Raw genomic sequence first — 13,779 nt, forward strand, 5'->3', positions numbered from 1 at the left:
TTGGTTCTGAATAAAACACTGGGATATGAGTTTATTGTTTCTTGCAGTTGGAATTTTTTACAGGAAGAATGTTGTCAAAACAATTCAATGGCATATTCAAAATTAAGAGCGCATCTTGACCCCAATGAGTACAAATTAACCTTTCTTATGCCAACAAACAAACAAACAAATAATTTCTTCATTTTCCAAATAAAACAGTAAAACAACTGCAACAAAAGCACTTTTCAAACAGCTGGTGCACAATACCATAGGAGCACGTTCAGATTACAGTAAGGGCAGTCCTCTTAGAGGAAAGAGGAGTTCCACAGCTTAGGGCCGAAAGCTGAGTTTTTGAGGAGTTAAAAAACATCTGAGCCTCATTAACCCTTGATGTGCATTCAACAACAACAGAACTACCCCAATCATATCTGAACTACTTCACTTATCACAAACTTGTGTTTTTAGTGGAACAAAACAAGTTTTCTTTCAAGTGCCTGTAAGATGTTTTGGATTTATCTCAGAGGTGCAGCTTTTCTCAAGAAGATCGCATTATCATGTGTGGTAACGTTGCTCAAGGCTGTGGCCAAATGTCACAGTATCACTTGTGACAGCCACAGGGAGAAGGGGGTTTTCATAATAGGAATTGTGCAATCAGATTAGCCAGTCCAAGGAGGATTATAAAGATGTGAATGATCAATGCTGGCCACGTCAGCTGCCCAGCACGATGCAGGGAGATCACGTAGATGAGCGACGGATACACAAACACAAAGGCCAGACCACATGTTGCTCCAGAGTATCTGAAGAAAGGGGGAAAAGAAAGGGAGGGGAAAGAGAAAACAAAACAGGGAGAGTGGAGGGGAAGAGAACAAAATGCTTTGTGTTAACTTTTACTTCTTGTCATCTTTTGTTTCACTCAAAACTAGCGAACAGTCTGACCAAACAGTGGCTACTTGCAGTCACTAAACACCGATCTCTGTTTGTTGTTGCCCTAAATTGGCATTTCATAATGTGCTTCTTAGGCCCCTGACTCTCCCTGCCCACGCTCTGACACGGCTCTGAAGTTCCAGTCCCATTCCCCCATGATTCTGGGGACAGACTGGACTCACTGTGGATGTTTTGACTTTCTTTGGGGAAATCTGTCAGCACACAATGTAAAAATACCAACAGTGCATACTTTGTTCAGCATCTTTTACTCACAGAACTGCAAATCTCATTGATTCCCAGACACCTGAGAATGCATGTTGAAGCACATAGGTGTAGAAATGCTTTTGAATCCACAACTTTTGTTTTAAATAACTTAATGAGATTCAAAAAACCTTTCTCCAGACCCTAAAAGATCAAAATGCCCTTCTCGAAGCATAATCAACAATAGTAAAAGAAACATTTAATTTTTCCTAACCATTCCCTTGCTTACCAAACCTTTTTCATTATTTTCCGCCGCTGTGAATTTCCACCTACTAAGCAACAGTACAGCCCAATGTAAATTATTAACTAACAACATATTTTATTTCAAAGATTTGATCATGCCCTTTAGACAGCAGAAATAGAAATAAAATGCTACATAAAATAAGCCTGCATAACAAAACTTGTAAATATATGTTAGGCCGTATATAGAAAACTTATCAGATGGAAATGCACTGTTCCAAATGCTTAATTGCCATGCACAGTGAATGAGTCAGCAGAACTCAAGATCAGTTTGCAAACAGAGACATGTATTACATGATATTTATTTTCGGTTAATAACTAAACTGTCTATCACTGGAATCAGAATGTTTTCACTAAAATGAGATATAATAACAAAAGAAAAGAAAATGGAAAAAAGAACACCTCAAGGATCAGCTGTCAAGCAAAAAAAAAAAGTTATTTTACTATACTAACTAATCCAAGCTTGTCATTCTAGTTTTATAATTGCAAATCTCTATATTTTTAAACATCTCCCTCTCCTGGCTGCTGTAGGAAAAATGCAAACTAGGAATGAATGACCATGATTATGTAAATTAATCATAGAATGGTTTGGGTTGGAAATGACCTTAAACCCACCCAGTCCCAGCTCCTGCCATGAGCAGGGCTGCCCCCACCAGCTCAGGCTGCCCAGTGCCCCATCCAGCCTGGCCTTAAGCACCTCCAGGGATGGGGCACCCACAACTTCTCTGGGCAGCTGTGCCAACGTCTCACCACTTTACGAGTAAAGAATTTCCTCCTCATACCTAACCTATATTCTTTTCTTCTACTATAGAGCTGTTCTCCATTGTTCTGTCATTATCAGACTATGTAAAAGTTGGTCTCCCTCCTGTATCAGCTCCCTTTAAGTACCAGAAGGTAACAGTGAAATCTCCCTCAGCATTCTCCTTTCCAGAATGAACAAGCTCAGCTCTCAGCCTGTCTTCATAGGAGAAATACAGAAATCCCAGGTGTTTAACACAGTAAGTCTGAGATGCAATTTAGAAGTACAATTTTTATGTTGCTTTTCCCTTTTAAGTAACTTGCATTACTGGATTTTTATCAAGGACTTTCAAATTAGCTTCAAAATGTCTTAACTTAAAAACTGAGAGAAATTACACAATAACAAGGAACTCTTACACTGCCTTAATAGTCTTTGATGTGGATAGTTATATGGTGACCAGGTACAGGACTAGTGAAACTTGGGGAATCATCTCAGTCACTGCAGATACAGAGGCACAAATATGGATAGCTGCTTGTCAGAACTTATACAGAGCAGATGCAGATTGCTTATACTTCTGAAATTGCTCTGTACAGCTTAGAAAAGCCTAAGACCACAAAATATAAAGTTACAATTATTTATGTTATTATTGTTCTTACTCAAAATTGAGACATAAACACATTATCACCATAGGCAAATTCAATATGCAAAGCAATGCTTACCTTATGATACCTCCGATATTCGGATAAAATCTTGCCATTGCTACTCCAGCTCCTACAATTGCTACGTTCAGAGCGAGGACATGGAAAACACTACAGGGAAGTGAGAAAAAAGGTATTAAAATCTACCCCGTGTTTATTATGAAACACCATTACCTTTAATTTAAACTAATATTCAACAGGTGCACAGATGGTATTTCAATTCGCATGGCTCATGCTATTAAAGCCAATTAATTTCACAGTAAATGTAACATTTACTGAAAATTCTGAACACCAAACTCCAAATATCCGGTGTTTTGATTTGAAATATTCTTAAGAAGTAAGTACATGTAATCTGGCAATTCTTCTGAAAGCATCATATGTGGTACTCAGCGTTCACGTATTTCAGGTGAATACCCAAATACTGAGGAAAAGCACAATAAAGCATTAGTTTGCTCAGAGAAAGGTCTGGATTGCTCAGAGTGAGTTATAAAAACCGAGAGGAGAGATACATCACTGAAAGGAAAACATTACACAGAATACTATGAAAAACAAATGAACAAGCACTTAATACCTGACCTCTAATATATTTTGATACAGAACAAATGTTTGAGATACTGGACCTAATTTAATTTCAGATACGCATTCTGCTTATACTAGATTTTTTAAAATTGATTTTGGTTTTACAGATAATTTCCTGTTGCTTTTCTTTTTGCAGCAAGGATGAAAAATCTGGAGGTTTCCTGTTCTCCACAAGCAGCTTTTAATGCAAGAGACTGACTTAGCGCAGGCACTGTGCACACAGCAAACACTCAGGAGAGTATCACTTTTCTTCAGAGAATATAAAATGTTGGCATATTTCAGCATAAGGTAAAGTCAGGAAATATAAGAAAAAACACTGGGATATTTTGGTCACACAGCTGTTTCTATGAAGGGAAAGAAGAAAGTGCACACAGGAAGCATAGATACAGTTTTTATTGATTCAGAATGGTTTGATTTCTTAAAATAATAAAAACCTGTAAGCTGATGCTAATTATTTTAAACATAGAATGTATCTGTGTTACATAGAAGGTCATTAGTGAACAATCATTTTCGGTGGGTTACAGCTGCTGAAGCGGTAAAAGTCACCACTTCCATGGCTGAAAGACTGGCTGGCAGCTCCCAAGTTTGGAAGAAAGGTTGAAGTGGCAGAGGGGACTCATTCCGGTGTAGGGGAACAGCGGTAACTCACATGCAGAGACATAATTGAAGATATACACTATTTCTAAGATTTGCCCATAAAAAATGATCTAAAAATAGATAGAAATAACATCCTTAACTGTGTGTGTGGCATTCTAACAGCGGTGCGGGAGAGGTACACTTCAGAGACTGAAGGCTGCAGTGGCATTTTAAGAGCAACACCGTCCCATATAAACCTGGTAAAACCTCAAGGATCGCATCACCTCCCTGGAATCAGACTATGAATAAAAGATGGACCAAACATCCACTGCTTCTCCAATACTCCGGAAAAATTGGAAAAAAAGTTGGAAATATTTCATTTTGACACATTTTACAACAGAAATGATTTTGTAGTTTGCAGTTGTTGCTTTTTTAACATCTGGGCAAGGGAAGATGCATTTTTACTCAAGTGAAAGCAATGGCCTGAAAGCGCTCCAAAGCAGTCCTTGCAGAGAACTGTCTTCCAGTTTTTCTTGTCACAATTACGCAGCAACTGCAAGAAATGTAACAAAAAGCCCAAAAAGGACTTTCATCCATTCACTTCAAGGGAAAAGATGATGCTATTTCTCCTTGTAACATTTCTGCACCCCTTTCTACCATTTCAATAACAGCCCAGATTAGACCATGTTTCCAGTTCTCCAATAAAATGAACTGCGTATTTAAATCACAAGAAAGCCCCCCCTGCATATTTGGGTTTTTAACTACACAGATACTCACAGGTTATCTCACCTTTCAAAAACAAAGGAGTCACATTCTCAAATATTGAGAAGGACACTGACAATTAATTAAGTCTTAAAGTAAGAATCACACCAACAAGTGCAAAGACAAACCCCAGGACAGGTAATATTAAAGAAACTAAAGAAGGAACTGGTTAACAACCCTGACAGGTCAGAAGCAAAGAAATTTCAAGTGCTGCAATCAGCGTGGAGTCACAATGTGAACACGCACATTTAAATAGTAAAGAAATTAAAATGAAGTTAATGTAAGTAAAGATTTTTGAAAGGTTAGTGAATTTAAAACTGAGTTTTCTTCCCAGAAGTCTCACCCAAGTGACACCAGTCAAAATAGTATGAGTTTCTGCAGCTCAGACACAAAGCAGAAGCGAGATGAGGAGCAGATCGCTAAGCATGCACGCAAACAGCAGCAATGTTCTTCATTGCATCAGAAGACACACATCTGTCGGAGAACTGGCAGGTCTGCTGGGCTGCCATGGAGTGAGGGGAGGATAATCCTTGAGGAAAGCCAAGGGATTTCTGTCCATCAGTTCATTTAACCTCTCAGAGCAAGGGAGGTTTTTAAAAGAAATTCTAAAAACCGATAACTGTAAGTATTTTATGCACAGCATGTAATTAATCAAGGGAATTCTCTGTCACAACTATCACTGTAGCCACAAGCCAACAGTAATACCAGAAAAAATTAGCTTTCTAAACATGTTAGAAGATCCAGAATCACATCAGAGGCAGCAGATAAACCACATGCCTCTGGCTATAAGTCACTCATTAAATGATGCCATTGTAAATATATCTTGCTTTAGAAAAGAAAGTAATTTCCCCAAACACAGAGTTTTGGCCTTCTTTTACAATACAAGAGAGAGAAGAAAGATTTTCTTGGATTTTGTCCCAGTACGTCCCTTTCTGTGTTGTGGCCTTTACACTAACGTACTCTTGGCTCAATAAAAGATGAAATCAGGACGTGTTCTATTATCACTAAATCTATCATGTAAAGCACAAGAAGGCTCAAGGCTTTGTGATGGTGCCTGTCCTAAGACCACTGTGTCCAGCACGTCTATGTATTTGTTTAAGACAGGCAGTGGCACAGGTGTCTGAAACTGACAGACAAGGAGAACCCTCTGGTTTAGAGTCAATCTGTATTTTTGCTCTTCAAAGGCAAGGATGATTCTTAGTGTTGAAGGACACCTAACTGTGTGACCTACCATAGGGAACCTTCTTTAGCAGGGGGGTTCGACTCAATGATCTCTTGAGGTCCCTTCCAATCAAAACATGTAATGTTTTACATTACAGACAATGTAAATTTATAACATTCTGTTAGCTGCAAAGGAAATTTAATATAGGAAGGATGTGGATGTGGAAATAAGTCTAATAAGGAATATTGAATCACAGCGGAGTTAAGTGGAAGACAGGTGGCCAACACAGATATTCAAATGCACCACCCATATGAATTGGGCACACTGATATATATGCTGTTGCATATACACATGGATGGACATACCATCAATAAACATCCCCAAACGCTATTTCCATAGCCTGTAAATAAATACAGGAAAAGGTAGGAAAAAAACACAGAATCAGTCTCAAAACCCCAAGATTGTTGTGGTTTTAATTTGAATCAGATCCTTCTAGCCTAATGATGCAGAACCTCACCTCCTCTGGTCTTTTTTCTCCTTCATTCTTCCAAGTCCTCAGTTACAAACAAATATTCACCAGTCAAGTGACTGCAAACATGCCCCTCCATACACACACCCTAGATACATGTCTAAGAGTTGAAGTCCGTATTTCACAGATCACTCTTCTTTTTTTTTGCCTGGAAACTGCTTGCCATTGACGCTGAAAGTTTTGATAAAAGCCAAGTACATATAATTCATCATTTTCCTGCGGAAAAGCATACAACTTAGTATTTCCAGCTAAGTTCTTTAGGGTGGATCAACAGGGTTTACAATGAGATATCAGTTTAATATCAGTAAGAGGTACCATCTCCATATTCTCAAAATGCATCCCCACAGATCAGCTCCCCCCAACCTCCTTTTAAGTCCTGTTCTCTCAGCATAACAGAACAGTAAGGAGACCACAGGAATATGAAAACGTCTACTAAGTCCTCCTAGAAGCAAGAACATGGAATTCTAGCAAAAATGGAAAAAAATTCTTCTCTGAAAGAGTGGTCAGGCACTGGAATGGGCTGCCCAGGGAGGTGGTGGAGTCACCATCCCTGGAGGTGTTCAAGGAACATTTAAATGCTGTACTGAGGGATACAGTTTAGTGGGGAAATACAGGTACTAGGTGGATGGTTGGACTGGATAACCTTGGAAGTTTTTATCAGCCTTGGTGATTCTATGATTCAAAGGGCCCACAACAGCTCTAGAATTAACGCAGTAGAATTCTGTTGGTAAGGTGATGATAAGTAGAGCATTGAATTCAGAGACTCTCACAAAATCAGGACCACAGTTCTAATTTTTCCAGAGTAGTTGGTGGTAGAAAAACCCAGAAAAATGAAATTCTTCCCTAAAAGGTAATAAGAGAACAGTGCTACTAAAGGATCAGCTCAGGTTGCTGGTGAAAACCAGTCCTCAAGAGGTATTTCACACACAGGCTGTGGGTCTTTTACTATAATCCTAGAAAGAGGTCTCATGCTCACTACCATTCTTCAGTTAGTCCCCACTGCACAGGAAAACAAAGCTATAAATATACAGAAGATGGAGCTTGGATATCATTTGAGTGACATTTGAGCAACATGCGAGATACTTGGGATACTGAAGAGAGACACACACAGTCAGAATGAACTACCTTGCCTCCAATAGGTGAACAAGAGAACAAGTGACTTCCTAGAAATGATTTCTGACTCCTCAGAAACGTTAAAAATCTCCCCATAAGGTCTTAAAAAAAAGAGAGAACAGAAAAAGAAAAAGAAAAAGAAAAAGAAAAAGAAAAAGAAAAAGAAAAAGAAAAAGAAAAAGAAAAAGAAAAAGAAAAAGANAAAGAAAAAGAAAAAGAAAAAGAAAAAGAAAAAGAAAAAGAAAAAGAAAAAGAAAAAGAAAAAGAAAAAGAAAAAGAAAAAGAAAAAGAAAAAAGAAAAAAGAAAAAAGAAAAAAGAAGAGACTGGAGCTACCCACAGGAGATAACTGAAGCTATGAAGCTATCCTGGAGACAAGAACAAAGAACGTGCATTATCGCTGTCATCATACCACGAAAGCTTAAAAACAGCAGCAAGAGCAGGGACTTGTATGAAGACTCTGGGAGAGGCCAGAAGGGAAATGAGCACCATTCAGGGAGTGACTTGGGAGAAGAGATGGGAAGAGACAGGTTTATGTAATACTAAGAATACGGCTATTTCCCAGCGGCTGTGAAATCCACGTTTAGCACTTAAATCAATGGCCTTGTTTCCAATAGTAGCTTGCAGCAGTTCCTAAAAATCTCCTCCTCTTTGAATTGAGTACAATTTAGCATCAAAAAAAGCAGGCATTTATTTCATGTCCTAATTTAGACGTCCAGTTTCTAGACCTTTCCACACCTATTTTAGGACCCAGAAGAAACCTGAAACTTTTAACAATGTCTTCCCAGACCCATATGCTACTGCTGATGCCACAGAGGAAATACACATTGCTTCCTGTGATATTTTTTCCTTCCCTTCATCAACAGTAATTCACAACATAAAATAAGAAACTCAGAGATAAATACCAACTTCTCAGCTGTGACAAATTCAGATGATATTCCAAATATAAATGTCCTAGGTTTTATTTAAAACAACAGCAACAACAAAACAACAACAAACAAACAGAACCCAAATTGAGTTCTGGGTCAGCTCTTCCCTGGTGCTCAGGCAGGGTACAAATGCAAGGGTGTGGCTCATCTCTGAAATTAGCATCTGAAAAGCTATTTTTATAAGCATAACAGCAGTCAAGATAACATGGCTAACAACTCAGTTAGCTATTAGCTCTGTTTGAAAACAGATGGATGATTACTAGCTATGTACAATCAAAGCGCAATACTGAACCCTGACAGGTTAATACACAGAGTGCACGCCTTTCAAAACTTAAAAAACACTTGGTAAAATTTTTCTGAGCTGGAATTATGTTTCCTGCACAACTTCTTTTTTGCTATATAAATTCAGGACAAAGGAACTGCACTGACAAAAACAAAATGACAAGCTAAAACAAAAGACACGGGTCCCTCCCATTCTGCCCTGCCAAGCCGTAGCAGTCCCGATCTGCAGGCTAGAGTTTCCTTCAACCTTTGCCTCTGCAAACATGTTGAAATTAGCTTTTGAAGTGTACTAATGCACCAAAGGAAACTCATGAAAGCTCAGCCAACTTTCTGACTACGTACAACTGGGTAATTAAGCACAGTGTGCCAAGGTATTGTCAAAAGGATCATAGGATAGTCTTCTTACCTTGGGTAAGCGTTTCCAAAAACCTGTCTTAATAGCTGCACCCGTGCCAGATAGCCTAACAGTGGGTATACAGTAATCATCTGGAACAGCAGAAATATTCTTGCAATAAAAGACATGATGTCGTTGCTGGGAAAGTTGTCTAGAAAATTCTAAGCAGAAGGAGAACGTTACATTTACCAACGGTGTCTCGATTACGTTTATGTGCTGATTTTTAATATCTGTGTTCAAGAAACAAAATGTTAAAAGCCAAGCAAGTCTACATGCCAGATCAACCCAGTAACATGAAAAATTCCTTTTCCCCTTTGAAAATGTTATGTAACCAAATACCTCCTATTTTTATCCTTTTTAAAAATTAAAGAGATGATGTCAATTTCAATGTTAAAAAATATTTTCTGCTTCCAGCATTCAAAAATAATTAAGCCTGTGGAGCAGCTACCTGACTGCTCAGACAAATGAATTCATGTGCCCTTATTACCTGTCATATCATGAAAAAAAGGTATTTATTCAGTAAAATTGGATCATTATCATAATAAAAACATTGCAAACACCTGAAAATCCGAACAGTATAAGACTTAGATTACATGGAAATATTTAAGTGGCTTTCTAGTATTAGGATAACTACAGAAAATAAACTGTAATAACAGCTGTTGTCATCTATTAACTGTTTTTTTTAATCCCATTAAGTTACTACAAATGTTTTTAAAAATATATTTCCTGGTTAAGCAGCAATTCCAGTTCTAACTAACCTAAAGTCAGAGGAAGCCTTTAAAAGCTGCTTTATTGCCAGCTACTGTGCAGGCAATGTGGATCTCTTTGCACAAAATGCATCACCACACACAATTCCTATCTTTCAATTAGTCAGGGGTGTGAGAATCAGCCTTGCCTATAGGCAGAGTTTAATAGCATTTACAGCAGGGCTATGTATTATCTGAAGAACTTTATTGGCAAGGCCCACCACAGTGCTATACTGCAAACCCATCCATAGCAAAGACTCATGTGAATACGCATGCATTTCCTTTTATGTTTTGTGGGGGTTGTTTTCTTTTTTTTCCCCTTAGAGTACTTGAAAGCAGCCCCAGTGAGCAGGATTTGTCCCTGCACACACAATTAAATGTAAACGTGATACTTTTCAGAAGTAAATAAACTAAATATTCAAGTCTGTGTTGCTCCCTTTGGTCTTTGCTTTCACAGAGGATTTATTTAATGTTTGTTTTTAGAGAACTACTGGCAACCAGACATGCATGCTAATGAGATAACAAAAGCATTACTCATCTGCTTGTGGTAGTGCCCATGAAGCATCAGCCAACTGACCAGAGTGAAGAACAGATGTGTGAATCATGAAGCAAGCAGCAGAAGCAGTTTTTTGATGATTTTTTTTAATAACTAAATTAAAGGTCAGGGATGACTGTGTGGAGCAGTAAAACATCTTACCTGTTCAATACATTCTTTGGATAGTGGCGGAGAAGGAAAAGATGCAAAAATTATCACTCCAACATACAGATATGTTAATCCCACCAGGAAGTAAGCAATGGAGAGGTCTCTCACCTAAGGAAAAATAAAACCTAATTTTGGCCAGCACTGACACAACGAAACAGGCAAAAGAAAAAAACTCAGTAGAAGATTTCTATTGCATATGCTGCTGCTGCTTTTATAATTTATGTTTTTATTATTATTTTACTTTTTTTTTTTTTACTATTTTTACTATCACTTATTACTGAATGCAGACTTCAAATCTCATCCTGGATCATACTAAAAAGTGCAAGATAATTCAAACTGGAGACTGACAAATATTACACATTTATCTAGATATGCAAAGTATACAAGAAAAAGATATTCCAATATAAGCAGCACGCTATTGCTGGGTGCACAAACCATTAGTTGTTAAAACACACAAACATAAAGCTCTCCTTCCTTACATTCACCTGTTGGTATCAAAGCCTTGGGGTGCGGAGATGGTTGTCAATGACAAAGCCTGTAAATGCCCTAATTGAGCACTGGAATACAAGGATCAAATCTTCTCAAGTACTTCATGAAATCACAGAATTCATGTGCACAGTGCAGCGACTTAATAGCAATGTACCTGACTTTTGTCATTATCAACTCCTTGGTTTTTTGTTGTTTTTTTTTTAGAAATACTTTTTTTCTTTTTTTTTTTATTAATTAATTAATGAATGATATTCTGTGTAAGTATACACTATGCTACAAGACAGTCATTACCTTACAGCAAACCATTTGCTCAGCTGCCACTAATAATCAGCTTCTTAGAGGATTATCACTAATGTTTCAATATATAGCCCTATTTTCTTATGACTGAGAAGCAAATCTTATTAACTCAGGCACAGCACCAAATTATTAGGGCCATATGGCTTGCAGACCAGGATTCTATGGTAACCAGCCAGTTCACAGAGCACAGGCAAAGCTCACTCACATCTCTGCAAGGGAATGCTTCTCCGAGTGTTTCTTCACACTACTTCCTTGACAAAAGAAGTGTATCTTACACCTTTGAGGCATCTTCCAAATACAGGCAGCACCCAGTGAAAATACGCACATGGTTGATTACAATTGTCAAGAAAAGTTCCAAAGAAAACCAGCTCTCATGCTCATTTTGCCAGGTCAATGCTTTTTTTTTTGTCATCAGTTCAGAAGAAGCCAATGATCTTCACGATCAGACAACACAGTACTGGTAATGCAGACTCCACACTATGCCTAACAGTCCTTGTCCCCCTGACAGCTGCAACCTCTTTCTGTTGCTGGTCAGATATACACAGCTGGAAGATGATTCTGTAGCTTCTACCTCTTAAAGGCATGTTATCTGACAGAATTTGTTTAAAGTCGCTTTAAATTTGCTATTTTAAGTGTATTCCCCTCGCATTAAGGTAGCGCAGTAACTATCAGTTGCTATTTGTATTTGGCTTACATACAGTCTCTATGAACAAATGTCAAATTATTTTTGCTGCGACAAATACTTGCAGTTGTGGGGCCACGTGATCTGAAAACAAACACTTGCAAATTCATTCCCTCGACTACATTTGATTAAGGGTCACCAGCAGGTGTGCTGTTACCCGTCATTATATTAACTAGTTTCTTAACTAGTTTCTTAACTAGTTAATATTATTAAATTAAATTAACTAGTTATCCTAGAGTTTCTAAAGAGTGCTTGCTTTAATATAAACTAAAACTAAATCCTGTGATAATCTTTATAATGCAGTTTTATAGTGCATGATACAATACAGCCTTGACTCCAGGTGCTATCACAACCCTAACAGCATTGCAGGTTTTGATTTCTGTAAGCAAGAAGAAGTAATAGTGGCAATCAAAAAACAAATTTTATCTTTCCTCATATGCATCAACTGCACTGCAAATATCTGCTTCTGAGTAGGAAAAAGGGTTATCTTCGTACAGATGTGCATGTATGTGACCAGAACACCTTTTGATTACTATTCAGGAGACCTCAGTTCACTCTCTGAAGACCTTGACTACAAATACTGTTTAGACAGCATAATTACAGATAAAACTAAAGGACAAGTGGAGAGAGATAAAAGGATTACTTTTAAACAACAGAGCAATAATCGCATTTGTCTATTTTAAATTTAATATTAAGATCTTGATAGCTCTTTTCCCACTCAGGTGGAAGCTGCCTGGACATAAATGTAGTGATCCTTCCATCTAGAGTTTATAATCTAAAAATGAAGTGTAAAACAGATGGTTGAAAGAAAGAAATAAATGGGGATCAGAGAAGAAGGGAAGTATCACAGATAACAGGCAGGTCACAGTCCGTAAGGATTGACACCTTGCCACCTGCCAAGCCCTTCCTGAGTACACCTGAAATAACAAGCAGCTGCAGAGGTGAAAATTGGGCAATACTTCAGCTACAGTTATTGCTGACCAGGACTTTTTCTGGTCAAGACACACAGAACAATGCGTTAAAGTGTCTCTGGACTTAGAGAAAACTGGGGCTAAGGCTGGCAGCAGTCATGGAAGAGACACAGAAATTGGCTTCCTAAAAGAAGGATAAGTCTGATAGACCATGTGAAGCTAACATAAGGAGAGCTCTGATAGTACAAGACATTATGTTACAAGCCATGGATGAATACCCAGGCACAGGCTGGGTCCAGCACAGTGGAGGCTCTGTGGCTCCACAGGTATTTCTTCTCTGAAGATGAAAAGAGCAGGGAACTCTCAGGCCTTGTTTTCCCTGTCATGGGACTCGGGGAAAACAACTTATTTTTTCTTCAATATTGTACTGAAAGCTAGTTTGCAGTCAGTGTTAAGATAGACAATTCTGAATCATTGTGTACTAATGATTACTATATTAGAAACAGTAGCTTTTGACTGATGCATTTCAGATTGGTCACTTCTCAAAAGGCAGATGCTGCTTCTGGAAAACCTTAACTAGACTTTGATCTATAGCTTGAAAACAGACTTTACCTGTTCAAGTGATAACATATAAGAGGGTGACAAAAGTACTTCAATAAGATCCATAATGCTGTGCATAATCATGGCTGGAAAGAAAAACTGATGGTAGAGTATTATCAGTGGAAGCTCACTCTGTTCCTGAGGAATAAAGTGTTCCAATACTGCAGAAAACACACAGAACCCTCA

At 38.1% G+C, this 13,779-nt stretch overlaps 1 protein-coding gene across 6 annotated transcripts in view; it reads right to left on the reverse strand.

Annotated features, from left to right (window-relative positions):
- The window catches only part of SLC38A9 (solute carrier family 38 member 9), a 39,257-nt gene continuing 25,478 nt past the window's right edge, over positions 1-13,779 (reverse strand). For all 6 annotated transcript variants that reach the window (XM_015848728.2, XM_015848730.2, XM_015848729.2 and 3 more), the window contains 4 exons: positions 10,609-10,722; positions 9,178-9,326; positions 2,863-2,952; positions 1-776 (listed from right to left, as the gene is read on the reverse strand). In XM_015848728.2, the coding sequence (XP_015704214.1) occupies positions 611-776; positions 2,863-2,952; positions 9,178-9,326; positions 10,609-10,722 (519 nt within the window). In that variant the 3' untranslated portion in view covers positions 1-610. The remainder of the gene's footprint in view (positions 777-2,862; positions 2,953-9,177; positions 9,327-10,608; positions 10,723-13,779) is intronic.

Source organism: Coturnix japonica, chromosome Z (genome assembly GCF_001577835.2).
Source record: "Coturnix japonica isolate 7356 chromosome Z, Coturnix japonica 2.1, whole genome shotgun sequence".
Lineage (NCBI taxonomy): Eukaryota > Metazoa > Chordata > Aves > Galliformes > Phasianidae > Coturnix > Coturnix japonica.